This window comes from Cnephaeus nilssonii (genome assembly GCF_951640355.1).
Source record: "Cnephaeus nilssonii genome assembly, chromosome: 13".
NCBI lineage: Eukaryota > Metazoa > Chordata > Mammalia > Chiroptera > Vespertilionidae > Cnephaeus > Cnephaeus nilssonii.
The window spans coordinates 28,336,771-28,364,443 of NC_137084.1; the positions used below are offsets into that span (position 1 = coordinate 28,336,771).

Here is a 27,673-nt window from a genome sequence, read left to right on the forward strand (position 1 = left end):
CTGTTGTCGTGGTCACCCACTATCGGCATTTGCTATGGCAGCCACAGCAGACTAATTCCAAAGGCTCTCTCCAGCCCCCTGTGCACACAGCATCAGCTCCAATCCCACTGCCCCCGCCCCATGTCCCTGTCACTCATTCCCACTCATCCACACCTCTAGCTGTCCTTGCCACCTGCAAACATTTCCTCCTGCCTGCACCTGTTGAAATCTGGCCCAGTCTAGATCTCACTCCTGTGAGGCCGTCCCAGCCATCCTAGGCCACAGCTTAACTATAGCTGTTTCTTCTGGGTTCACAAAATATCCCATACTTTACTAAAAACTAGAGGCCCAGTGCATGAAATTTGTGCACGGGGGTGGGGGGGTCCTTCAGCCTGGCCTGCACCCTCTTGCATTCCAGGACATCCCTCTCGCAATCCGGGAACACTGGCTCCTAACTGCTCACCTGCCTGCCTGCCTGATTGCTCCTAACCACTCTGCCTGCCTGCCTCATCATCCCTAAATACTGGCCTGCCTGCCTGATTGCCCCTGACCTCCTTTGCCTCTGCCTCAGCCCCCGCCGCCGCAGCTTCATCCAGAAGGACGTCCAGAAGGTTATTCAGCTGTCCGGTCCAATTAGCATATTATGCTTTTATTATTATAGATAATAATAATAATGACAACTGCCATTTAGTGAGCACCTACTATGTGCACAACATTGCTCTGAAAACTTTGCATATATCATCCCTATCGCTCAACAAACTATAATTGAATTTTATAGATGAGACAGCAAAGGCTCAGAGAAATGGCATACCTTGCCCACATCTTGGAGTTTTAGTAAGTGGTGAAGGAAACTCAAATACAAGTCTGACTCTAAGGTACATCCTTCTCTCCATCCTTCCTTCCTCCCATCTTTCCTCCCTTCTTCCCCAACTCCCTCCCTTTCTTCTTTTTCCTCTCCCTCCCTCACTCCTTTTCTCCCCTCTGTTCTTCTTTCCTCCTCCTTTCTTCCTTCCTTTTTTCCTTTTTCTATCAGCTCCCCAAGAGAATGGGCCTTATTTTCCTATTGCTTGTCATAACATGTCTAACTTTCAATAAATATCATCTCCTGCAGGAACTGGTCAGGCTCTATCGGGGTCTTTGGGTTCCACAGCGTCCCTAACATCACACTATCCAAACGTCACCGTCCTTGACTCCCCTGAGGATCTTGCCTGGATCTTTAGGTTCCTGGGCCTGCCCACCTCCAAACATTCTGTTGAATAGATCCGGGAGGGGGACTCAACGTTTGCATTTTTTTTTCAGCTTTACTGAAGTATAGGTGACAGATAAAATTGTATGATATTAAAAGTGTACAATGTGATGATTGGATATATGTAGACATCGTGACAGGATCCCTACCATCGAGTTAATTAACACACCCATCACCAAGGTGCTCTTTTCTTATAAGGTCTCTAGAAAAACATCTATAGAGTGACTGAATGACCAGACTTCACCAGTGACTCCCATACGACTGGACCCAGGGACTGGGCTGCTGACAGAACAACCATCCCAGGACACGGCTCCCTGCACACAACCCACAGAGGGACTCTCCATCCCACGGGCCAGGGTCAGCTGTGCAGTCGGGGTGCAGGCCACTGGAAGCCAGCAGCCAGGCCTGAGCAGGGTTCACCTGAGCCAGGGCAACTCTCTGGCTCTACTCAGGTGCAGGGTGAGGGTGTGGCCTCAGTCCATTTCTGTCCCAGACCTTAATACCCCTCGCCAGCTGCCATCGGGACTTGAAAGGCTACCACGTACCTGTAGCAGTTGTTGTGGAATTTGTTGTAAGAAGAGAGCGTGATCAGGCCTCCCCAGGCAGCAGATAAAGAGAAGAAAATCTGAGTGGCAGCATCTTTCCACACCTAGCAGGCAAAAGGGGAGAAGGTCACTGAGAGAGGCTGACCCAGGCAGGGGAGTCTGCCAGGCCCCTGGCCTCACCCCTGCCCCAGGTGAAGGCGGTCGGGGACTAGATGACTTTGGCATTGATGCAATGAGAAATCTCATTTGTGCCAGATGCCAAAAAAGCAGTGAATTACCTGGCAGATTTCAGCTCCATTCTAACCAAAGGAGAGGAATTCAATAAACTACGTACACATTTCGTCTTCCATTTCCTACCATGGAAAACTATACAGAAGGGAGAGCCCCTTCTTTAGCTGCAATCACTCTCAAAAAAAAAACAAAAACAAAAAAAACAATGTGCAACAGCAAGATATATTTGTGGATCCAAAATATAAGCCTTTTAAAATTAACATTTCTACAGATTACAACTGCCATTAAAAATCTGAAATTCTATGGCCTCTTTTGTAGCAAAGCTGCCTCTGCCACGGCAGAGGGGGTTTTATAAGCCACGAGCTTCTTGAACTTGGCTGACATCGCCTCTTTGTTCTCTTGGTGATTTCTCTTAATTGTCCCCATAAAACTCCAGAAGGCCACTCAAGAGTGTGAGCTGGAGATTTATATGATTCGTATGATGGACCTGCCATCATTTTTTGTAAATTGAATCCAGTTTTAAAATTGTGCTTAAAATATGCAAAGAGAAAGTTCAAAGCTGTGGTTTTATTTAAGGCAGCCATTTGTCCAGCTAAAGAACCACCTCCTCGCATCAAGGGGATATGCAGCTAGAAGAGGATAATCATAGCATTTAGTGTCCGGCCAAGGGTGTGAAAATCAAGTGTGATGTGGGACTTCTGGGGTTTCCGTACTTTTAAAGAGTGAGGGTCCTATCTCTACCCCTTTCCTCGCCCTTTTGTGCTACCTGGAATGCGGCTGTGATGGCGGGAGCTCTGGCAGCCACATGGAAGCTATTCCCTAAGATGGTGAGGCAGAAAGACGGGAGCCTGGGCCCCTGGTGACACCTGGAGCTACCCAGCCAGTGCTTGACTGTCTACCACTGGGCTGCCTCAGTGCACGCAAATGAAGTCAACTTTTACCTGGGGGTTCCTGTTATATGCAAACTCAATCCTAGCTATGTGTTCTTAACATATTCTGGAAAAGCACATATTCCTTTAAGGTGAGAAAACCCACTTCTTATTACACAGACACCCCTCATGTGGAGGTTTGTTCTGGGAATTTTAGAGTAAGAGGTGCCTGTGCAGAATACGCAAAGAGAAAGTGCAAGCGTGTGCTAGCCTGTGGCATGTGCTGGAAGTATTCAAATGCGTCTGGGCCCTTTAAAATAGAATTGCCTAAGTGCTATTATTTTCCAACCAGCAAAACTCCATCTCCAACGCACTATAATTAGTAACAGATAAGTGGTGTGAGGTGGCCCAAAGCTATTAAGGGGATTTCATTCTTCATTCTGGCCTCTGCTGCTACCCCAAATGTAGGACAACCATTCCCGGAATCTGAAAACTCCCAGTTGCCCACTTCTCATTAAAGATTTCCTGAGTGTGTACCATTCCCAGATTAGCAGGACCTTGTCAAGGGGACAGTGAGATGCCCTGTGGGATGAGGTCTGACCCCTTCTGTCAAAGAGTGTCCTGGCGTGAGTCCCCTCCCCATGTGCCATCCCCCCAGCTCCCAGGTGCGTCATAAACAAAACCGTAAGCCCACCGTGGCATCCGTGAGCTTCTCCCACTTAGGTGTGATGAAGTACCAGATCCCATCACCAGCTCCGGGCAGGGTGACCCCTCGGATGAGCAGGATCACGAGCACGACGTACGGGAACGTGGCCGTGAAGTAAACCACCTGGAAAAGCCATGCAACAGAGGACTGGGTGGGGCGGGCCTGCAGCGGGTGCCTGAGGAGCATCAGCAGAGGCAGGGTGGGACCTGCCCCTGGACACGGGTGCCCGATGGGGAGGGTATCGGGTAGTTTCCCCAAACTCTGCTAGGGCTGGGGACCCGGGGAAGGCACTGGGACCAAAGGTGACCCAGAGGGAACCCAAAATAAAGTCTGTGGGAGGACACCCAAGGCTATGGGTGAGTCAGCCCCCAGTGAGGATGGCTATGGGAGATCTCACCTCACCCAGCAGCTGAGTGGACAGCTGCCTCCCTAACTCCTACCCTACCCTCTGCTTGAGGCCCCGATTCCACCATTAGAGATTAATCCTTTTAGCTTAAGCTTCCCATCCTTGTTCATAGACACCCTGTCGGGTGAAAGACCCTGATCTGATGATCAGACACTTTTAGTTCAAATGGAATAGCATCCCTGGCGATGCTCTTCTGAGGAGCCACGAGAGCCTGGACAAGCTATTGAGCCTCCTGAATCTGTTTCTGCCTCTGTAATAGGGACAAAGGCATCTTTCTTAAAAATAATTAATTGTGAGGATCAAATGAACCTCAGCATAGTGTCTGATTTATAATAGATGGTCATTAAATACAACTAAGTTCAACGAGCATTTACCGAGGGCCTACACGAGCTGGGCACTATGTCAGGCATTAGATGCATGAGGATCCAGGGACTCATGACCTGGAAGACTCAGAGACAGCGTCCGAATAATGGGCTAAACCATACACCCAGGACACAGTGACGTCTGGGGAGGGCACTGTGCTCAACCTGGGAGTTTACTAACAGGTTCATGGAGTTGATGCAGGAGCTGGATCTGAGAGGCCAGTGAGGCGAGGAGAGGGGGGAAGGTGAAGGAAGTGAGTGGGCAAGCAGATGTTTGAGGGCAAAGCTCCAATCACTGTTGGGACAAAATAAAAGGTTGAGGCTAAGAGTGATGAAGAACTCCTATGTTCTTCCTTCCCATTAATGCCCCTCCATGGACCATGTGATCACTCCACCTTACAGGAGGCTTTGACTAGCAGCTGAAAGATGTTCCCGGATTCAAGAAGTATTTGAGAAGTAATAGGAGCAGAACTTGGGGGCTGTGGTTGGATAGGGATGGGGATGCGTGAGAAGTGCTTTCCTTCCTTATCTGTCAATCAAACCTGGGGATGGAGGAAGGGCCTGGGATCAGGACTTGGTAGATAAGAGAAGAGCAGGTGGTGAGACAGGTTCTACAGTCCCATGGGCCTAAGTTCAAATCCCAGCTCCTTCACTTATGAGCTGGGCTGCCTGGAGAAGTGACTTAACCTCTCTGAGTCTCAGTTTCCACACCTGCAAAGTGGTGATAACAGCAGCATATTCCTCACTGGGGCTGCTGGAAGAGTACAATGGGACAATCCATTCAAAGTGGCACAGGCCTGGGGGCCCTGGAAATAGAAGTGCCACTTGGTCTTGTCTGGGTCTCACCAGTCTTGATAACACTGACCACCTTCAGCTCACAGGCCAGTGGCAACCCAAACGTGCATTAAAAGACACCAGGAAGCTCCCATCCTGGCCCATCAAACCCTCTGATCCATGGGGTGGGCAAGTACAGCTGCTGAGTGAGCGCTGTTGGCTCAGAGCCACTCCAGTCCCACCTGCACCTTCCATCCTGGGCACCTGCCCTGGGAGGGAGACAGAGACCCCACCATGCACTGGCTGCACAGGCTCTAGGGCCTGGTGAGGAGGCTCCAGGGTGGCAGGGACTGGCAGACATGGGATCTCAGGGCTGAGGACAGATTTGGGAGCTTGCAGGTTGGGGGGTGAGATTAAGACATAACTCTTGGGATCATTTCATTAAGCATGTGGGGTAAACACAACAAAGACCCCTACCCTCAAATAGCTTACATTGCAGAATGGGAGACTGGCAACCAGTCGTAATCATAACATCATTCGTGGCATATTAGAAGGTGATGTGTGGAAAAGGAAAAAGTAGAGCAAAGCAAAGGGGGTGGGACATGCAGGGGAGGCCTCATTGAAAAGCCCAGATTTGAAAGATGTGAAAGTGAACCACTGGTATCTGGGAGAACACTGGAGCCTGGAACAGCTAGAGAGGCCCTAAGAAGGGACTGACCTGACCCAGCAACAGCCAGGAGGCCAGAGTATCTGGGGCAGAGCACGGCAGGAGCAGCAGGCAGAGGGCAGAGGAGGGGGCGGGAGGGACAGATCCTGTAGAGCCTTTACTCGGTGGGGAATGGGAGCTGTAGCAGGAATTTGGGCAGAGGAGTGACCTGCTCTAACACTTGAACCACACCCGGTGGCTAGGTGGCGAATACACTGCGGGCACCGGGGCAGAAGCAGGGGCCGCTGTTGGAGGCCATGGCTGCAATCCAGGCAGGGGAGGACTATGCTTCCAGCCAGGGTGTTTTGCAGGAGCTAGGAGAAATGCTTTGCAGGGCGAGCCAAGAGGATTTTTTGACCCATTTAATGTGGAATAAGGGGCGGGAAGGGGGGAGGCAAGGATGACCCCAAAATTTTTGACCTCGGCAACTGAAAGGGTGGTGTTGCCATTAGCAGAAATGGGGCAGGATGCAGGTTAAGGAAAACGAGTTATTTCTTCCTCCAAACCCAGTTACTCATCAAGGCCAACCTCTTTTGTTCTGGCTAGACCGGGGGTGGGATGGTCTCCTTTCTCTGCACAGCTACCTCTCCTAACAGGGGCCTCTTCCCTCCCCCCTCCCTCCACCCTCCACAGAAGTCGCCCCTCCCTCCTGCCCAGAAGCTCAGGGGTTGCTAGGGGCTTGGGGGAAGCAGGTTCTCCCTCCTATTCTTGCCAAACCTGCTTCTCTCCTTCCTCTTAAGGAAGCCCTTCTACACAGAAGTTGTTATGAAACCAAAGGCATCTGACATTTCAGGGGAAGACTGCCCCCCCCCCCAGCTGTCAGATGGGGCTGGGAAAGGAGATATGCTACAGGGTAGGGCAGGGCCCTGACCAGTCTAACCTTCCCATCCCACCAAGACAGCAGGGGTCACCTCCTGACCACGTGGGGCTGATGGGGAGTGAGGATGGAGGAGGCAAAGGAGAAGACATGACCCAGACAGCAGGGGGCAGGAAGAAAACCCCAAAGCTGGTACCTGTCTAACGGGCAAAGACAACTCTTCCCATTTCACTACCGGAGATGGTAAGAACATGACCCCCTCTGTGGACCGGCTATTAGTATTCCCATTTTGCTCAAGAGGAAACTGAGGCTCAGGTTCTGTCTCACAAGGGGTTAAATATCTCACTCAAGGTCTCCCAGCTGGAGCCAAGATACAAACTTGAAGCTTTCTAACTCCTATGTTCTTCCTTCCCATTGATGCCCCTCCATGGACCACATGATCAGAAACATAAGAGGCAGGGCCAGGGTTAGGAAGAGGCAAGGCCAGTGAGGCGTTGAGAGTCCAAAATTTAAGGAGGCACCCACTCTCGGGGTCCAACTGGCACCTGCAGGAACCTGAGAGTGAGGGCCGCCTTAAATTTCACACCCTAAGCACTTGCTTGCCTCACCCAGGTCTGGGCCCATGGTGTGTGGGAGGATGCGATCACTCTGTGGATCACTCTGTGGATTGTGACCTTGCTGAACTAAAAGGGCCCGAAGTTTGGCTTATAAATCTTGGGCACGCCTCAGTGTGAGTCAGGTGAGCCCATTGGTCCCCTGTGCCAGGACAGCTTCAGAATGCACCTGTTTCAGAAAGTACTGTCAGAGGAATTAAACGTGAACAGTAATGAATTACACTTGGCAGGCGTGGCAACGACTGGTTGGTCTGAGCGTGCTGGCCCAACACCTGACTCCTGGCCGCAGCCTCCTCACCCTCTGGAGCCCTGAACAGGTGGTCAGGTGAGGCCCCACCAGCCTGGGCTAGCTAATTAGGTTAGCGCTGTTAGCCCCTGAGGAGAAGGAGGACATGCTGCTTAGAGATGGCAGTGTTCGTGGAATTTCAGTCACAAAGGAGCTCGGGCTGCATTTGACCTTCAGGCTGCCCGCTGGTCACCCCTGCCTCTGGAATTCCAGCTGCTCAGAAGGGAGTGTGAGCCCTGGCTCAGTGGTGGTGTGGCCCAGGAGGTTGAGCTGTGTCCCATGCACCAAAAGGTCACTGGATAGATTAACAGACAGGGCACACGCCCAGGCTGCAGGCTCTCGATCCCCAGTAGGGGTAGGGCATGCAGGACGCAGCCAATCAATGTTTCTCTCTCATCCACGTTTCTCTCTCTCTCTCTCTCTCTCTCTCTCTCTCTCTCTCTCTCTCTCTTTCTCTCTCTCTCTCTCCCTCCCTCCCGCTCCCTCACCCTTCCGCTATCTCTAAAATCAATATAGACATATTTTTAAAAAATAAAAGGAAGAGTGAGATCTCATAGGAAGCACTGAGCCAGCCTTATCTCCAGGGCGCTGAGCAAGAGGAACTGAGTTTATCTCCCTGCAGGAGAAGGAGGACATCGCTGCTTAGCAATGGCGTGTTCATGGAATTTGAGTCACAAAGGAGCCCGGGATAATAAGAGGCCTCAGCCGCCATTCACCCAGGCTTCCAAACCACGCTCCATGATTAACGACTACACACTCCAGGGCAGTGTCATCATTTCTGGTGGTATTCCTCATTTTGAAAAAACTGATCATCAATTCCTAGTTGGCAATCTTTCTCAATGAAGCAGATCTAAAAGAAAAACCTGCTCAAAAAGCCCATATGATCTACCACCAAGGGCTACATTCTAAATGGAGGGAGGCAGTGGCTATAATGCCGTCCTAAACCATCACAAAGAATAGTGTGACCCTCTGGCCGTACCGAGCGTGTCCTGAGGGTCCGGACTCCTTGCCTTCACGCCCTGAGCTTGGGGTGGGAATCCCATCACCTCCAAAGGGCCAGCCGAGCAACCGCTCAGCAAGTCGCCAAGTATTTGCTCAACCCAGATCCCACAGTGGGACTGTCAGTGTTGGTGCTGGGGGCACACGGGGCACACGGGGCACATGGGGCACATGGGTTGGAGGTTGGAAGACGGGCATGAAAGGCTGAGAGTGTGGTGGTCAGGTTGAGAAGAAGAGATCCCTTCACAATTTTGATCTTTTTCCAGCATCTTGGTAGCAGCAGTCACAGCCTGTCAGCCAGACCAAGAGGCAAAAGGCCAGCAGCACTCATCTAGCTCAGGAGGGTGACTGAGGCCAGCAGCACTCATCTATGTCAGGGAGGGCCACGTGCACTCATCTATGTCAGGGAGGGCCACGTGCTGAACAGAGTGGCAGCCCTGACAGAAAGGAAGGAACCTAACCATAGTGCCTCCAGGAGCTCTGTGCACATCTGTCTCATTTAAGCCTTAAAGCAGCCCTGAACGACAGGTGTCATTATCCCATTTTACAGACAGGAGTCAAGTCACTCCTGAGGCCCACAGCTACCCGGGGCCAGATTCTGAACAGCACCCACGTCTCGGGACTCTCCTTCCAGTGCTCTTTAACCTGCTCGTGACACAATCACCCCTGGGTGTCCCAGAGCTTTCTCAGAGGTAAACCCAATTTCTTACTTTTCCTGAAGACTTGATTCCTTTTGCCAGAGACGCATACACAATGACCCAAGCCAGGAACAGGCAGAAGGCTAGTGGCCATCTGATCTCTCCAGGATATTCGATCCCCGCAGAAATCTTCAGCACAAAGTACCTGTGAGTAGGCAAGAGAAAGGAGGGAGGAGTGAGAGTCTTCCGGATCTAATCTCCCAGCAGAGCCAGCAGCCTCAAGCCAACTCGGCTACCGCACCTCCCATCAGGGACCTGACCAGATCAGGTTGTAAGGGATTCTCTGACCCGGGCTGTCTGCAGAGACCAACAGGATCAACCCTGCTCTTCATTATGTGCTGGGGAGGCCACATATGGCCCTGGGGAAGGCTCCGTACAAGACTATGTCAGCGCCACCGTCACCATGAGATGCCCCAGGAAAAGGACAACAAATCCCATGGCATTCGGGGGTCCCAGCACAGCCCCCCCCCCCCATGGCCTTACCAAGGGTGATGTCTTTACAGAGGGCCACATCACAAACAGAAACTCAACTGTCCAGGATGGCTTTGGTGTGTTTTCTCTGTTGTTCTACTCTTTTATGAGAATGCATCCCAACAGTGTTTGCCTCGTTTTAAATGTAAAAGTCAGTACAGGGTCTGTGTGTGCTGAAGTCACCACCTGCCTGGAGACCCCACGTCCCTGGCATAGCTGGGAGCCTGGCCAAGGGTGGGCAAGCAGCTTCCCTCCTGGGGAGGGGAGGCAGCTATAGGACTGTGAGTTCTAGTAAGAGTCGAACCACTCCTGCAACTCCGAAGCAATCCTGTCACGCCTCCTGGATGAGGGGCTGTGGTGGGTGGTTGGTGGTTTCCTGTGACCTGAGCAAAGGCCCGGCCAGAACCTAGATTCTACAAGGACTGCAGACATGACAGCCCAGAGCTTTCTGAAGGCAGCAACACCGCCCCCCCTTCCTTCCTGCCCCCGGCCAGCTAGTGAGTGACCACCTGATAGGCTGTTTTGCAAGGCCTGGCTACACTTTTCTGAACAGGGGTGGCCACGCTGTGGAATGACAGAGCCTGTTTCAGTCTCAACATCTGAGGCAACCTGGGCTCAAGAGCTTAGGGGAAGTGACCAAGGGTGGAAGTGAACTGGGCTCCCAGACCTTCCCTGAGCAATGAAAGGACCTCCCCATGCTCAAGGGTAAAGCACTTAATTCCACTGCACCTCGGCCACCTCAAATACTCCACCCTTTAAAAAGGGCTCGTGGATGAAGCTTCTAATAACATTTCCTCTTGGAAACGAAGACTGGTCCCAGAGGACTAGTGAAAACCACAGAAAGCTGATTCACAAATATTTAACAACATACTTAACCCCGTGGATTATGTGGTCAGACCTCCTCTAACCACCAGTCAGACTCCGTTTCTCAGTGCTTATGGGTCAGTCCACACACACCCTCACTGCTCCTATATCATCTTCAAAGGGATTATTTCAGCCTCACTCGCCCTTCTGTCTGCAGGGACAAGCATGTCCCCTCTGAGTCTGCATAGAAGAGAAATCTGATGCAGAAATTGACGGCAACCAGGCAACTAGTAGAGATATTAGTGACCACTTTTTATCACAACTCAGGGCCCCACTGATACTGCATTTTATTTTATTTTATTCAATTCGCTAACATTTAAAGTGGGAGACACATAGCAATTTGGATTTTACCTCCGACTTCACCTGTAACATGGAAGCTTAGCTGCACTGCCCACACTCCCACAGACAGGAATGTGAAGCCGAGCACCAGCAGCCGCCCTTGCTCTTGGCTGACATCCTGTCCAGTTGGCCCCAGTCCCCGCCCTTCTCTATCACCCTGCTCACTGTACTTCGCTCATTAGCCTGGCGAGCAGGCAAACGCCCCTGCCAAGGCCCTGAGCACACGAGTGGACAACCCCCAACTTGAGGCCTAACTAGAGAACATGCTTCAGGTACCCTCTGCTGGGACGCTGCCTACACTGACCTCCCTTACGAAATAACTCCATCAACTTGACTAAATCGTCCTGTGGGGGCCGAGGATTTTCCAGGGTCCCTGGATGTCAATCCTCAGCGTCTCTCAACACTGATGTAGAAAGTACAAAACTGGGTGAAAGCATTCCTTAAAAATGATTTCGTTCTTTACATCCTTGACCATGACTTGGTTTCTGACGTTTGCCTCTCTTTCCTTCTCAAATGCAGAAGAAAAAAAAAACAACTAGTCAACGGAAGGTCTGCTTAGATCACAATGCGCGCAGGTTTTGCAAAGTGTGTGTCACAACATCGTGAATTATAGCAGCAGCGATTCTGTCCCCTCCAGCACTCTGCCAACTCTCACCTCCAGGCCCAGAGGCACAACAATCTGCTCTCAGAAGCCACACCGGGGACAGTCTCTTGCTCAGTGATCACTCGAATAGGAAGGGAGGGTGCAGAGGGAGGCAGCCCACCCCTCGGGCCCCCACACCTCCTTCTGCAAGTCGAGCATTCATGGACTCACCGGGTGTCTCTTAGAAAGTAACACAAAGCCCTCTTACTTGAAGTACTCTTCGCTGCCGCTGACAAACGTCTTATTGGCCTGGCTGGTGAAGTTAATCATGGTCAGGTTGGGATAGGCAGTCATGCAGAAAGTCGAGTTCTTGATCTGGATTTTGGGATGGTCAGTGATGACGCAGGAATCTGTAGGAGAGGACAGGGTGGAAGCACGGTCGCGTCTATGCAGAAAATATACCCATATGTCGTAGCAATTGAACACCAAAAACCAAAAGGATGTGCCAGATATTGAAGAGTAACTTCGGGAAAGTGTTAGCTGAACCAGCCTAGATGGAGATGAACCGCAGAATTACCTTTTATGTGTCACGGACCCCAGAGCCCTGATCCGTACAGATAACAGTGGCTCTCGTTTATAGACACTCCCTGTGCGGTACACACTGCGCTGAGCTCTTGGTGCTTTGCAGGCATTATCTCACTTAACGCTCACAACAGCCTATGCGGTGAGTACTCGTACCACTGTTTTTAAATTGAGGGAAAGGCTCAAAGAGGTTAAGTAACTCCTGAAATCATACAGCTAATGAGGAAGAGAATCGGGACTCAACCCAGGTCCTCAGAACTCCATAGAAAGTAAATGGCTTGCAGAGATGAATTAGACATAAGCAAACCTCCTGAAGAGCTACTGCCACAGAAGGCTTACTTATGCATTCACCTTGAACCCACAGCCTGGCAGGATGAATGACATATAGTACGTACATATGACATTGTTTCCTACACACCCACACGGGCTAGTGGAGGCAGCAAACATGCGTGTGCTTGTGAGCCTGCAGCAGGACCTAACCCAGGGGTTCCCTGGGGGTGAATGTGTTAGTGCCAAATGTCTCCTGCAAAAGCTCCTGGGGCTGAGAACCACTGCTCTTAGCGTCCTCAAAATGCCTTCTTATTCACTATTTTGTTCTTTAGTCTAATCAAATAACAGAGAGTTCCGGGAGGACTCCGAACTAATGGAAGCATCTGTTTCCCCCAGCAGTGACCTGAATGCAGACACTTAAAGCACCATCCACATCCCTTTTCTCTCCCTAAACACAGTATTTATCTGTTGGCCTCCTGCCCAAAAGTGCATCCACCCCCTAAGACTGAAGAGATCCCTAACATGCGGGCAAATGCCAAACTGCTTGTTTCCCAAAGCGCCATTGAGAAGCACAAGCAGGCGGGCAGCTTCCCCGCTTCGCCGGAGGCGTGTCGCGTTCATCGCTGCTGCCTGCAGTACCAGGTCACGCGCTCCTGCGGCACTGCAGCAGGGCTCCCGGCAGCCTCCTGCAATACCCCGTCCCACCGCCAGATGGAAGAAGCGTGCTTCCGCGCTGCCAGGTCGGGCTCCAGTCATCAGAGACCTCTGCGGCCCAGCAACCCTGAACAAAGAGCTGCGATAATGATCATTCTAAATTGGAAGCTGTTTGAAAGGGATTCTCTTTACTCCGGCAATTATTAATAAATGAAAGCACATGAAAGGCTAGGGAGAAAAGGAGTCATTTAATTAAAGTTCTAATGAAAATTAGGCCATTCCAGAAATAGAAATGGTATTTATGTGGTTTCCGTTTTAAATGGCCCAGCTCAGCTCCTAATTTCACAGAACAGTCGCTGGTCTCACTTGGCAGGGCATGGATTATCCGTGTTCCATTACAGGTACCTGGATGGTGGAGTCCCCCTAAGGAAGACAGTCTTTCTTACAAAATACACCTTAGAGATGGTGGCAAATGGCTTCTACCCATGGACAGGGGGAGGTCGGGTCTCTGGGCTGGCATGATACCAGGTCCCAGCATCTGGATGGTGAGGCAGGGCTCCTGGGCAGTATGTCCCTAGCAATGCTGAGAGGGACCTGAGGTAAATACCTCCCTGCCATGGTTGAAGGTCACAACAGCAGCAATTCATCCCCTCTCTCCTGGGACTGGCTGCTGCTATCACAGGGTAGGGTGGTTATAGGGTTTGAAGGAGAGGGTGAGCTTGGGAGGTTATTTGTGGAACACTGCATCCTGGAAGGAGTTGTTCTGTTTTCTCTCTCAGAGTGGCCCTTTGGGAGAGAGCCTGAGATACCCTTTGTCTGGACTCCCGACGTGTCCATCAGAGCAGTGGGGCTCTGAAGCCGCCTGTGTCTCTGCAAGTCAGACCATCATCATCTTTCTAAGTCACCCCAGACCCCAAAGGACCAATACTACTTCTGCCTGGCCCCCGTAAGGGAACACGCACATGTGTAGATAACAGAGAATAACAGATGGGGGTACACACACACACACACACACACACACGCTTGCTTTTTAACAAACAAGTGAAAAAGTTTAAGAATGAGATAAGATCTGCCCAGCCTGTCCATATGCTCCCAGGGAATAATCATTGGGAAATGTTCATTGTCTCTCTGCTGAGAGCTTCCATAGTTTTTCTGGCTTGTACCAGTCCACTAGGAGCCTAGCTGTGCAGTGTTTTAACTCTGCCTTTAAAATTTCCTGGGTATTGTGAGCCAGACTGGAAACTCCACAAACCCAGGGATACCCCCATCCATGTGCCAGGCCTAGTCTATGTGCTCAGCTTGCTTTAAAAAAAAAAAAAAAACACAAAAAAACACATGCATACACATACAGGACTATCCTATATAAAAACCTAATATGCTAAGTGTCCGGTTGTCTGTTCAACCAATCAAAGCATAATATGCTAAGGCCACTCAACCACTCACTATGATGTGCACTGACCACCAGGGGGCAGACACTCCGACCAGTAGGTTAGCTTGCTGCTGGGGTCTGGCCAATAGGGACTGAGCGAGATGGGCCAGACATGCCCTGGAGCCTTCCTGTGGTCCCTCCCCAGGTGGCCAACTTCCTGCATCCCTCCCTGTCCAGATCATGCACCAGTGGGGTCCCTCGGCCTGGCCTGTGCCCTCTCGCAATCTGGGACCCCTCAGGGGATGTCTGAGAGCTGGTTTCAGCCCGATCCTGCAGGCCAGGCCGAGGGACCCTACTGGTGCACAAATTCGTGCACCGGGCCTCTAATAAAATAAATACATGTCCATGACAGATAATGAAGAAAAGAATGTCCCCAAATGTGCCAGTGAACAGATTGTGTATCATCTTCCTATATGTTTTCTATCCATGCCTATTTTCTTAAGAATAATAAAAGTACACTATCAGTCTGTATCCTGTTTTTACATTTAACACAATATGGTGAGGATTTCTCCATATTTTATGAATATTCATCTTTAATGACTATAGAAAACTTCATCGTATGGATGCACTATAATTTATTGGAACCATGGAATTATCCAGTAATTGCTGGATTTTTAACACATGTGTAAGTGTTTCTGATGTTTTTCCAAGACTGGAAATGTGGCTGCAATGAACAATCATGTATAGTTCTTAACTGTGTCTCTGACTCAGACAAGCTTCCTTTTGACCCCATAGAACCTCGGCTACAAATAGGTAGGGCTGATGTCACCCTGCAGGACTGAGGGAGTAGAACCTACTGGGACTCTTCAGGAACCCTGGCTGAGCAGAGAATCAGGGGTCACGAGACCCAAACCCCAGTGCTGGCTGGACCTTGTGACTCACAGCATGACACTCGCACTCTCTGAGCCTTCAAGTCCACTTTCTCACCTGCAAAACAGTGATCCTGTCACCTGCCCCTTGGAACCCTCGGGCACCTATTACGAATAGCAGAGCCATCATTTATGAAGCTACTTTGTGGATTAGGAAGCATTTAGCATGGTAGTTAGGACCAGGGTCTTGGGAGGCAGGTACTTGGTTCAAATCCCAGATCTATCACAGAGCTATCTCTATGACCATGAGCTCCAGTTTTTATCACCTGTAAAGTGAAAATAACATTGGAAGCCATATGTTGGTTTATTGTTCGTGTTAACATTGGTAATACGAGTAAAAGGGTTTAACATGGTGCTTGCCATGTAGTAAGTGATGCTGGGTATTATTATTAAGTGTTAAGGCGCTGCACAAATATTGGTGGATATTGTTAGCAGAGGAGAATGGTGTTGCTGAACTACTATCCCTCCCGGGGGACAGCTGCAGGCACCGCTCACTATGGCCCCTGAGGGAAGTCCCCAGGGAAGCAGACACTGAATCCAGGCAGCAGCCCTCCTCCAGCGGGCACTCCCCTGAAGAGGGATTCCCCTCCCTGGCACAATCTGGAGGGAGCAAGCTGGGCTCTGGCATGACGTTGAGATATTTCTCCATTTCAGGCCCCACATCCTGGGAGATGCCCTTTGCCTGCCATGGCCACCATCTTCAGGGAGCCATCTGGCAGCTGGGTTTTGGTTGTGAATCTAGGAACAGCTGCCCAGTGGGGTTCTCTCAGACAGCAGCTTTGCAGAGGTGACCACCAGGATGTGGGCAAACTGCACCCTAGTGCTCCTACTCTTGGGTGTACCTGGGGAACCTTAACAATACAGACTCCTAGGCTCCATCCCCAGATCATCTGAATCCACTGGTCTGGCATGGACACTAGTGACGTTCAATTTGTAAGTTCCCCGGGTGACTTTTATTTATAGCTATATCCCAAACACCTGGAGTAGTGCCTGGTACACAGTAGGTACGCAGCCAATGTGCAGCAGCATCTCGGGTAGAAAACCACTGCTCAAACCTAAGAATATGTCAACATGGAGATTACATAGATGAGGACACTGAGACCCAGAGAGTCTAAGAGACACTTACTCCTGCTCATACCACCTGTGAGCCCCACACCTGGGAACCCCCACAAATCCCCATCTCCATTTCTGAGCACGTCCAGGTGCACAGGGTTTAAATTTCATGGGCACGTGTCCCTAGTTTTAACTCTTCTCCAGTCTTACTCAAAGCCTCTGCTGGGGGAGATTGGTCAGGTAAGTATGTATGTGATCATGTGTGTGAAAATACTCTGGTGTGAACGATTGTATGTGCCTCTCTCTGGGGCGGGGGCGGGGAGGGAAGGATGCACCTTTCTCTCTTAAACACACCCCAAGGATTAAATAATGTCCGAGTTCTGCAAGGGCAAACGAGCTGATTTGGGGGCCAGCAATAAGAGCCAGTCTATAGAGATCACAGGATTCTGCCCTCAGCACAGTCCAGCTTAAGGGAAATGACAGATCTCCCGGGGAGAAGTCACCACTTGTCTATGGGGCCTGTTAAAAGGACCAGAGCCTTCGAAGGTGACTGATAGAATTAGCACCTTCCTTTTGTAGAGCTTTATACTTTTCAGCTGCCATCATCATATCCTTTCATTTCTTTTCTCCTTACAGCAATCCCAGGAGGTGAGCAGGATGAAAGACGTTGTTACTGTTTCTGTTTTGCAAATGAAGAAAACTCAGACTCAGAGGAGAGAAGTTATGTGACATGTGACACGGATACATACATGTGTCCTTGGGGCTGGGATGTTTTATGGACCAGGAAGGCTTGCCCACGAACCAGCCTGTGTCTCCTCACACTTACTACACGCCCTTGACCCAACAGGCTGACGCTGCTCCCAAGTCCTCATGTGCCCGTGGTTTGAAACCCCTAGAAACACTCCCTTGTCTCCCAGGCAGAATTCCTCTCTTCTACTATTACATTGTGCACATTTCTGTCAAGGGCTTTCGTTGAAGTGTCCGTTTCCATATGAGCTGTATTTTGTAAAGTGTAGATCCAGAATCACTTGTATCAATCACTTCCCTAGACTTTAGGACCTCATTGCTTTTCAAATTGTACTATGCATACCAGTCACCTGGGGACCTTGCTAAAATGAAAATTTCCCAACCCTCCCCACCCCAAATCTAATAAATCAGACTCTGGTAGGCCTGCAAATCTGCATTTTTTTTTAAACAAACACTCCAGCTATTCCTGAGCACACAAAAATTTTATGACCCCTTTCTGGGCCATGAGCTCCTTAAATATTAGGATTAAGTATATTTGGTGTTGTTTTTTTAAATCTCTGTGCCCCCAGCACCTAGCCTAAGGCAGGCAAACATAATATGTGCTTAATTAATCTTCATTGAATGAATGAATGAATGAATGAATGAATGAACGAGTACTTCACCTAATGTAGGTATATCCAAACTTACCTAATAAAAGTCTGGTTTTATCTTTGCATTCTGGCGTGTTCCAAGGGTTGTTGCAGGAGCCCCAGGGCAGCACAGCCACAAAGGAGGCAAACAGGTAGAAAAGTGTGTAGCAAATAATCACGTTGTAGTATATGGCTATTAGGACGGAGATGATCAGCATTGCAATGCCACAACCTGTGAAAGCAAAATTTCCAGGGATTCTTTTCATCCCAAATCCTACGGAATTCTTTCAGTGGGGCCCGGGTGGGGACAGGTCTTGGTTCTCTTGTACAGAGGGATACACTAATAGTGGTGACCTTTGTGTTTACAAAGGGCAGCAAGGCATTCTGCCAGGAATGGAACATGCCAGAAGTGATCATGGGTCATTCTTTAGTGGGACCCAGAGGTGGTATTGGTCAAATAGAGAAGGAAGGAATAAGTTCTACTGATCACCAAAGCAGGTCTCCCTCCCTGTGGCCGGAGAGAGCAACGTGAGGTGGAGGAGGCTGAGAGGCAGGGGGACTCACCTTGCAGGGCTGGGATGGCCTTCCACACAGACACTGGGCCCTGGCTGGCAAACTGACCCAGCGACACTTCTAAGAAGAAGATGGGCAACCCAGCCAGAGCCAGCATCATCAGGTAGGGGATGAGGAAAGCACCTTGGGAAGAGAGAACGGGGAGTGAGAGCCCTGGGAGGCCAAGGCCAGGCTTGGGCCCACTTTCCCCCTCCTTTTCCAGAGAGCTTCTGATGGTCCAGCTCAACCACAGGCACCCAGGGCCATTTAAGACATTTCACCCTTATAAAAATACAAGGTTTTCCCTGCAAACACACTCCTTTTTTCAGTTCCCCACTGGATGAGTTGCTAGGATTGTGTGCTGGCTGGATTTTAGTCTTTTTTTTTTTTTTTTAATTGTAGTACGTCAGTGTCCCCAAATTAAGTCCTTCCTGTGTTCCACAAGTCCATGCCTTTGACTCATTGCTGGAGTTGGATTTGGTGAAATCTCACCATCTCTACAGCACCCCCACCCTCCAAGGACTTAACATCTGGGAAGCGAGACTTTGGGAGCCCTCCTTGGCTTACAACCCGAGTTACCTAGTTACCTGCACACCTTCTACCAGCCAAGGGGGCCTGCTCTGACACCATTGGGGCCAGGCACCCATTCCTCTCCCACCGCCGCAGCCATCATACACTTCTCAACTTCCCTCTCCACATAAGAAGTCCCTTCCATTCTTCAAGGTCAACTCAAATGCTTCCTCCTCCAAGAATTCTTTGTCTCTCCCCCCAGGCCCTGAGCACTTGACAATATTTATGTGGGTATCTCATCTAGACTATGGCTTTCTTTCCCTTGGAAGATTCTATGGGGTGTTTTTTTTTAAGGCTTGGGGAATATCCATGATCTCTGAAAAGGTTTGGGCCAGGAAGCACTGTGGCATGGGTCAGGCCAATTCCAGGACTAGTGGTGACAGAGCCCAGAACACGGTGCCCAACGGAATGAAGCTGATCTTTCCTAGGGCACTCTTTCTGTTCACCGTCCTCCCAACTTCCTGTCTGGAGGAAAGACCTTTCCTGTCACAGAGAGAGACCCCGAGAGACTCTCCAGGCCGGGAAGGACCAGTGGCAGGCAGCAGCACTGGGCTGCTGAAGAGTAAAATTAGGGGTTATGATGTGGTTTGTGCAATCCTCTTCTGCTCCTGGGAAGGAGGCAGTGAGCTCTCCACCCTACGCTGAGAGCTTCAGAGTCCTAGAGCCGCAGTGCGGAAAAGTGGGGCTCTCCTTTGGCGCCTGGCTGGGTGCGCAGCTCTGCAGCTCCAGAACCTGGGCGTGTGCGCCGCCCCGCAGTTTGCAGATCCCAGGCTAGCAAAGCCAGGGAACTTTCACTGAACAAACCGGCTTGGCTGGAACTCTGTCCCTATGCAATCCTGTGTACCCACTGCCCTTCCTGTCACTGAAAGCTTTATTAGAGCACCTTTCTTTCACTCGGTTCCTGCGGAAACCTGGAAACCCGGAAACCCAGCTGCGGTGCCCTTATTTGGGTGGCCACACATATTTTTTTTATTTCCGGTTCCCAGGGCACCCTGATTGCAAATGCTCTGTGATCCTCATAAGTACTCGTCAACTTGTCCTAATTTGGAATTGGGAGGAGGGGCATTAACATATTTTTCCCTTTCAATTGTCCTGTGGTGCAGTATGTGTCCATTGTCCCTTTGCACCAAATTCCACCTGGAGCCCATCCAAGAGACAAAAACAAAACAAAACACAAACAAACAAACAGAACAGAACAAAACTTAAGCTGCCTAACCTGGGATGAGAGGCAAATTTAACAGCTGTGGGAGGGAGTTCCAGGTGCAAATTCCTATTATAACAACCAGCAGGGGGGCAGCCACTGGCCCTGGGCACCTCAACCTCGGGAGGGCCAGCCCTCAAGGGCACAGAGAGGTACAGCAGATCCTAGAGGCCTGGCAGCTGGTGCTTGCTCACTGGTATCCTCACCATTTCAGCAATGCTTGTCTTTCAAAAGCATTTCCTCCACCCAGTTAGGGCAAATGAAACGAAACCCACTCTGACTAAATGATTTTGCTTGTCAAACTGTGCCGCTGGTGTCCAAGGGGACGTATGTGTGGGGATACTTCTGAGAGGGTTTTCGGAGCACAGCTCCTAGCCCCTCTCTGCTCACACCTGCTTCACCAGCAGCCAGCGTTCAGCACCACCCAAGTGCCCATTCCCAAGGTCTCCCGTGTAGGCTGGGATTTCCAAGCTATACTCCTAAAGCTTCCTGAATTTGGTGTCCAGCACCACACAGAGTCTGAACTTCCCTGCAGCAATGCCCACTTGGCTCAGGACCCAGACCCCCTCCCCACAGAACCAGTGGGGGATCATGCGGGCCCACCTCTTCCCCAAACTCTCTCCAGGTAAAAGCCTCTTGGATCTAGGGTTGAAACAGTGACTGGCTTAGCCCTGTTGCCTCAGGGGATGGGGCTGGAGTGTGAGGAGGTTGTTCTGAGCCTCCCCTCGGGGCCATCCTAGGGCTCTGGGTCCCTCCCCCAACCCCCAATGCCCACCCCACAGCGCCACAGGCGGAAAGACCGGAAAAGCCATACCTCCCCCGTTCTGGAAGGCCAGGTAGGGAAACCTCCAGACATTGCCCAGCCCCACTGCATACCCCACCATGGACAGGATGAAGTCCAGTTTGCTGGACCAGTTCCCTCGGGCCTTATTCTCATCCCCTTGCTCGTCCTCCTGGGGGCGGAAAAGCACATTGTCGGATAACAGCCCCGGGTTGGTCAGCAAGCAGGTCCCCTTCCAGCCCCCCCCCGCCCCCCTGCTGAGGGTCTTTCCCAGCAAGCAGGCCCCCACTTTTCAACCGAGGATGCATCAGCAAGCAGGACCCCAATTCCGAAGAGGGAATGCATCTACAAGCAGGAACCTCACCCCTCAACTCTACACTGAGAGTCTTTTGGCAAGCAGGCTCCCAACCCTGATCTGAGATCCATCTTAAACAACCCCTGAGCCCCTCTTGCCCAAATCCTGCAGTCAGGACACACCAGCAAGCAGCTTTCCCCAAACCTTAAACGAGTTGATTGACCGCAAGCAGATCCCTCCATCCCCAACCCCTGACCAAGAGTTCATTAGGCAAGCAGGCCCCGATATCATGCCCAGAGTCTCCAGCAAGCAGGTCCCTAACCAACCCACCCCTCCCCACCCAAACCTCTCAACACACCCCTTCCCCAGCTCTTTCTCCCTCTGGAGCTTGTGCTAAGGCCAGAGAGAGAACTGCAATGCCTGAAGCCAGCCAGAGCCCCTGCCCCCCTTTCTCTGCCAAAGGCTGCAGGCAGAATCTACCTGGTTGGCTAATTTAGGGGGGGGGGATACTTTCGGCATGGGGGTAAGGGAGATGGGCAGGAGGGAGATGTGTGGGTTAAAAAGGGGGGGAGGGATAATAGAGAAGTGGATATGGTAAGAGATAGGACACTTAACACCTTGACTTCTGGTCTAAATATCACCATTAACCAGCTATTTAGTCCCCCAAGCCACTTGCTCTCTCTGAGCCTCTGTGTCCCCATCTGTAAAATGAGGGGCTTAGAACAGCTATCCCCTGAGCACCTTCCAGCTCCAGCTTTGGGGCTTACCTCTGCAAACTCACACTAAGATGCTTTTTGGGGGGGCCCTACCTGATTCTGGAATGTCTAAACTACTAAGCAGAAAAAGTCACCTCAACTAAAACTCTGAAAATGTTCAGGACACCAGACACCCCATAAAGCTTCTAGGACCCAGCCACTGCATGGCTTTCATCTCCTCAGTCACCATCCACCTCTATCCTAGCAACCCAGGATGTCCCACCCTGGTCCACAGACCAAGGAGGATGAAAAAGCAGCTGTCAGGAGGAGAGGAAGTCGTGGGGAGAAAGGCAGGCTGAGGTAGGTGTCAGGAAGGCAACAACAAAAAGATGGGCAGAGCTAAAAATAGGCAAATGCAGGGCTTGATCTATACTGAACATCTTTAACATCCCCCTACATTCCTCCCCACACGTACTAGCCCCACCCCCACCTCCACCTCCCATTCTTCCAGAGCTAGAAGGGTGGGAGTTCCAGCGGATTTTGCCGCAGTGCGGAGGTTAAGAAGACACGAGAAACAAAATTCTGCCTCCATCTGGGGTTACACTGGTGGGCACATGCTGTCAGAAGCAGTTAATACACACAGATGAATACTCCAGAAGTGCCCCCCCCAAAAAAAAAAAAAAAACAAGGACAGGGTGGAAGAGCCAATGTGTCTGTTCATTTCTAGTTACTCTAACAGCTGAGCTCCTGCTGCATGGGTCTGTGGATAAGTGTGTGTGTGTGTGTGTGTGTGTGTGTGTGAGAGAGAGAGAGAGAGAGAGAGAGAGAGAGAGAGAGAGAGAACGAGAACCAACACTAGAGTGACTATAAACAGAAGGGCTATATAAATCCAAAATCTCATCCCAATGGCTGTTCTGGTTTAGGTACCCACCACTGCATACATGCCTAGCCCTTGAGCCCAGGGAGGAGAGGAGATAGTAGAAAGGCAGGAAGGGACGAGCTGAAGTAGGTGGAATGGGACAGAGCAAAGAAGAGAGCAGAGGAAGGAGAGAGACTGGGGAAAACTGGAAGACGACGAAGCCTATGTGGGAGAAGGGAACCACCGGTAATAGTTGCTTATCTTTCACCCAGGATTGGGGTTTGCTCTGTGGGTTTTTCATGCCTCTGGTTGAGCATAAAGGATCAAATGCAGAGCTGGTTCCAGGTTTGTGGAGCCTGAAGCTTATACAATTGAGTGTGGGGGGGGGGGGCATACAAAATTATGATGACAACATTAGGTACCAGATTTATTTTATTTTACTTATTTTTGGGAAAGCCTTGAAACTTAAGTTTCGGGAGCAGGCTCCCGTAAACCCAACTCTCATCAAATGAGTTCTCACGTGATAAAGGGTAACTCACAGTGAAAAGGCTACAAAACTTAAACGAGTATTTCCTCTGGGTGTTTCTTCTTTTTTAATTAAAAAAATAATTAAAGACCCAGTTATTGGCAAGTGGGGGTTGTCTTCGTAAGGGGGTAGGAATATATCTGCCTCAACTGCTGAATCAGGCTGCGCCCGGTTTCTGCTCCCACTGAGGCTGGGAAGGGACAGGGAGCGGCAGGTCCTGAGGTCTATCCCTCGGGCAGGGTCCCTACAGCCCCCCTGCCCTGAACTGGAGACCCCAGCGCAGTGCGAGCTTCCGAAGCCCCAAAGCTGCCGTCAGCACCCTTTACCTGACACTGCCAACCAGTCTCCGCATCAGCACACGTGCACCCGCCACTGCCCGCTCCCCTCGCGCGCCTGGGGAGCAGGAGGCTGCGCGGGGCCGAGAGCAACCTGCTTACCTGGGCGGCAGTGGTCGCCACGCTGCCAGGCAGCACAGACGTGATTCCATCCGTGCCCAGCACCACGGTGCTCTGGCTCATGTTCACCCAGCCCACGGCTGGGGTATTGTTCCGCTCCAGGGTGCCCTTGCCCACACTCACGTCCGCATCCTCCTCCAGGCCCCGAAGGGCCGGAATCTTACAATGCATCGCGTTGCCCGGCCCTGCGCCCCCAGGAGGGGCAGCCTGCGCGCCATGAGTCTCGCTCAAATCCCGCAGAGCCGCGGAGGGGGCTGGCGGCCTTGGCCTCGGGCTACTGAGTTTGCAAGCCCCCAGCCCCTGGCGTTCAGCCTCACAGGCTCGTGCATCGAGGGACTGGAAAGTTTGGGCGCCGGTGGAAGCCGACCGGGGCACACTGAGCGGCGTGGCTGAGGCTGCGGGAAGGTCCTGCTCCGGGCTGGTCCTGGGCGCGCAGGAACCCTCGTGGTGGCCCAGCACCGCCGCCGCCTCAAGGCTGTTGGCTGGTGGTTTGTTCATTTCCTTGGGAGCACCGCAATCCTGCAAATACAACGTGAAATTCGTGCAAAAAGAAAAAAAAAATCAAGGCAGCTTTGAAATGAACCTGTGTCTACATATAGAGATGTTCACGGCTCAGATCCAAACACAAGATCTAAGGAACAAATTGAAATCCGGATTTTTCTTTCCTTTTCCAAGAAAAACTGCAGTCAGTATTTTTCAATTTGCCTGTCGGGTCAATAACCAGATGACATAAGGAAGCTAACATTCTCCTCCCTGACGGAGTGGAACTAGGAAAAGAGGCAGAACTGGTTTTTTGGAGTGTAAAGGGGAGGGTGGAAATAGCCCTACAGTCACGAGCTCCCCGCCCTCTTTGGATTTCACATCACGGCTGTAGGGTGCCCATGTCCCCATCGCCATTGTAGAAAGATTCTTTAATTTTCCGCCCCATTTCCTTTGTCATTCAACAATGCACATTGCCTCTTTTTTTTTCTTCCCATAAGCGATAGACAAGCTGCGGCCACAAAGCTGATGCCCTGGCACCTGCGAGGATTTCAGGCCAAATCGTTTGTGCGAATCCCAGTGATCCAAAATCCACCCCTGCCCGCCAGGTAGCAAAGGCAGGGATAGCAACAACAACCCAACAACAATGACAAACCACACTTAAAACACTAGACGGTAACCAGGTTTGTTATCTTACACAATCTACATTTACTCCCAGATTCCCAGATTCCCAGATTCCCAGACATGTAAAAGAACATGCAAAGTGCCCACCTCCAACCCAGAATACCTATTCACAGAAGTCTGATATCCTTCATGGCCCTACACCTGCGTGGGGACCAAAACTCATGATTGATTTTCATTTGCTTTCCCCCAACTGAGGTTCAAATTAAAAGAACTACCAGCGGTGGTTTTTCCATCTGCTTTCTTCCTTCTCGTTATCTTTCGAGGTTTCCTAAACATTAGTACCAGGAATTACTATTATACTGTGAGAATAATCGTATTATCGTCAGCTCATCCACACACCTCTCATCGAGTCTTCTTGCACAAGTGCACATAGCAGAACTCCTTAATTTGCACCAATCTAAAGTACCTTGACTCCAGCAAGCATGCTTATCTCAGCCTCTAGGACCCAGAGCGACTAGCCTCCCACCGGCATCTGATTTCAGCACCGAGGACAGTGCTGAGAAGCCGCAGGGTAGGTGACCCAGCCAACCGCTCAGCTCCATACCTTCAGAAACCTCTTGGACCACAAGTGCAAATACTACGGCTGTGACAACCGTCCTCCCTCCTTCTTCCAAAATGTACAGAACATTTCAAAAAAGAAGCATCCAAAACGAATCTTCTCCTCCTAACCCCGCAGCCCCCTCTCTTAAAAGAACAACAAAAAAGCAAACACTCACCATATCTGACACCGGCAGCAGATTGAATAGGTAGAGAGAGTGAAACCAGCTACTGACAAGACTGGCTTTGACTCCAGCAAGAGAGGCGCTTTCTATATCTCCTTAGGAAAGGCGAGGTTTGCGTCAGTGCAAAGCAAGGTGCCCTTCGTTTGACATTTTCTTGATAATACAAGTTTGATAAATCATTACCCCCATGGATTCGAGTTTTAAAGGGACAACAGCCGTGAGTACGCTGGCCCGTTGCTGTCACTCGGGAGGGAGGGGGGCTGCGTGTTCAGCGTGACTCATGTGGGTCTGATTACTAAACCGAAGCCAGCGGGAGGAGATGACAGAAGTTTGCCTCTCCCTAATTAAGGAAAACATGGGAAGGACACGTCCCACTGCACCCAAGGCGAGGCGCAGAGCGGATTGGGCTGCAGAGGTGGGCGCGGGGGAAGGAGTTAAATCACCGTCACGTTTCCATCTTTCTCTGCTACTACATCCGTAGCTGCCTCTCCAAATCTGCAAGCAGCGGATTCCACAATATTACCCCCCAAACGATGGAGGGTCTGCTCGTAGCACCACAGCTCTGCGATGGCTGCCGCACAGGGGTGCTGCTTGGGTAAGGGTGTTGTGCCCACCTGCGTGTATGGGGACTTCGAGTCTCACAGCCCTTCCAGACGACCAGTGTTAGAGGGATCCTGGACTTTCGCTTAAAAATTGAGGTCTACCATTTGCATTCCTATTTTATCTCTATTGACACAACAGAAATCCCTGGGTAAAATTACGATTGCCCTCAATGTACTTGTTAAGCTCCTCTGAAAACTATTTTAAAGAAATAAAAAGGGAAGCATCTCCAACACCGACCTGGTTCTTAGGTCACTTTCAAAGTCAAAGGAGACTCATGTTTTCTTCTTAGCGCTCTCAATAAAAACTCACCGCAGCTAGGCCTGGTTTGGAAGCGTGAGGTCTTAGCCACCCTCAGAACCAGGATCCCCCACAGCCAGCTGGCTGGGCTGGCCATCCCCGAAGCCATGGGAAGGTGTGCTGCCCTACTCCGGCGGGGGCGGGGGTGGCCGTGGCGATAAAAAGCGGGACTTTCCTTTGGGTGCAAAAATACCTTTACAAAGGTGTAGTTTGGAGACTGGAAGGGGATTCGTAGGCAAACCGCTTCCCCTCCCTCCTTCCTGGGGGCCTGGTTCGGGTAACCCCTGGCCTCCAGGATGGGGAGCTACAGAAAGCACTCAGTCCCTTCCCCGTGGCCAGGCCAGCATCCCGACCCGCCGCCTCGGGGGAGGGGGGGGGGTCGGCGCGGTTGCACCGGCTGGACCGCCCCCACGCAGCGGGAGGGCAATGCCTCGGGGCGGGCGAAAGCTGCTGCGGCAGATTGTGGTGGGTGCCTGGGGCGCCATGGAGGCCCCTCCCGCCACCTTCCAGCGGCGCGCTGGCGTTCCCACGCCCTGCTCCCAGGCTCGCCCGCTGGGCCCTCTGATGGAAGAAGGCTGGGGATCCAAGGTCCGCACTGATATTGAAGGAGGACAGGTTCCCTGAAGAGACCCTCCTTGAGAGCTGCCTGGCGGGTTCCAGGCCGCGTTTATTGTAGTTTTGAGTTAACATTTACTAAGTTCTCAACATTGAACCACTGTGCAAGAGCTTTCCATGAATTAGCTCTTTTAGCATTGACAGCAACCTTTGAGAAACTCCCAGTTTTAAAGCTGGGGAAACGGAAACTCATGAAATCTCCTCTGACCCTAGAAAATCTCCCAACCCCTTTCACAGGGCTGGGCCGGGCGGGGAGAGAAGCACCCAATTCTCCCTGGAGGCCCGCTCCGCTCCGGAGGAAACCAGGCAAGTGAAAGAGACCGGGTAGGTCTGGCGGGTTTGGGCTGAGGACGGTCAGGACAGCAAGCGGAGCCAAGAAGCCCTGGGGCGCGAGCTTGGACTCACTCGGTGGGCGCTGGGAACCACCCTGGACTCTGGGAGCCACGGGGAAACCTGGGGAGAGGGGCTTCATTCAAAACAGATCCCAGTTTTCTTGGAGCCAAACCGGGATGCGAGAACTTGAAGGGGCGGCCCAGCAGCCCTGGCTTCTGCGTCACGAGGCGCACCCCCTCCAAAGCTCCGCGGGCCCTGGACCAACTTCCACCAGTCA

General features: G+C 51.2%; 1 protein-coding gene across 1 annotated transcript in view; it reads right to left on the reverse strand.

The window, feature by feature from the left end:
* The window catches only part of SLC6A5 (solute carrier family 6 member 5), a gene marked incomplete at both ends in the record, with an annotated part of 42,705 nt that extends 17,455 nt beyond the window's left edge, over nucleotides 1-25,250 (reverse strand). Inside the window, 9 exons of the mRNA XM_079788610.1 lie at nucleotides 1,771-1,874; nucleotides 3,565-3,699; nucleotides 9,251-9,383; nucleotides 11,764-11,905; nucleotides 17,787-17,960; nucleotides 18,293-18,424; nucleotides 20,866-21,004; nucleotides 23,645-24,181; nucleotides 25,233-25,250. Of these exons, the coding sequence (XP_079644736.1) occupies nucleotides 1,771-1,874; nucleotides 3,565-3,699; nucleotides 9,251-9,383; nucleotides 11,764-11,905; nucleotides 17,787-17,960; nucleotides 18,293-18,424; nucleotides 20,866-21,004; nucleotides 23,645-24,181; nucleotides 25,233-25,250 (1,514 nt within the window). The remainder of the gene's footprint in view (nucleotides 1-1,770; nucleotides 1,875-3,564; nucleotides 3,700-9,250; nucleotides 9,384-11,763; nucleotides 11,906-17,786; nucleotides 17,961-18,292; nucleotides 18,425-20,865; nucleotides 21,005-23,644; nucleotides 24,182-25,232) is intronic.
* Nucleotides 25,251-27,673: the final 2,423 nt, after the last annotated feature.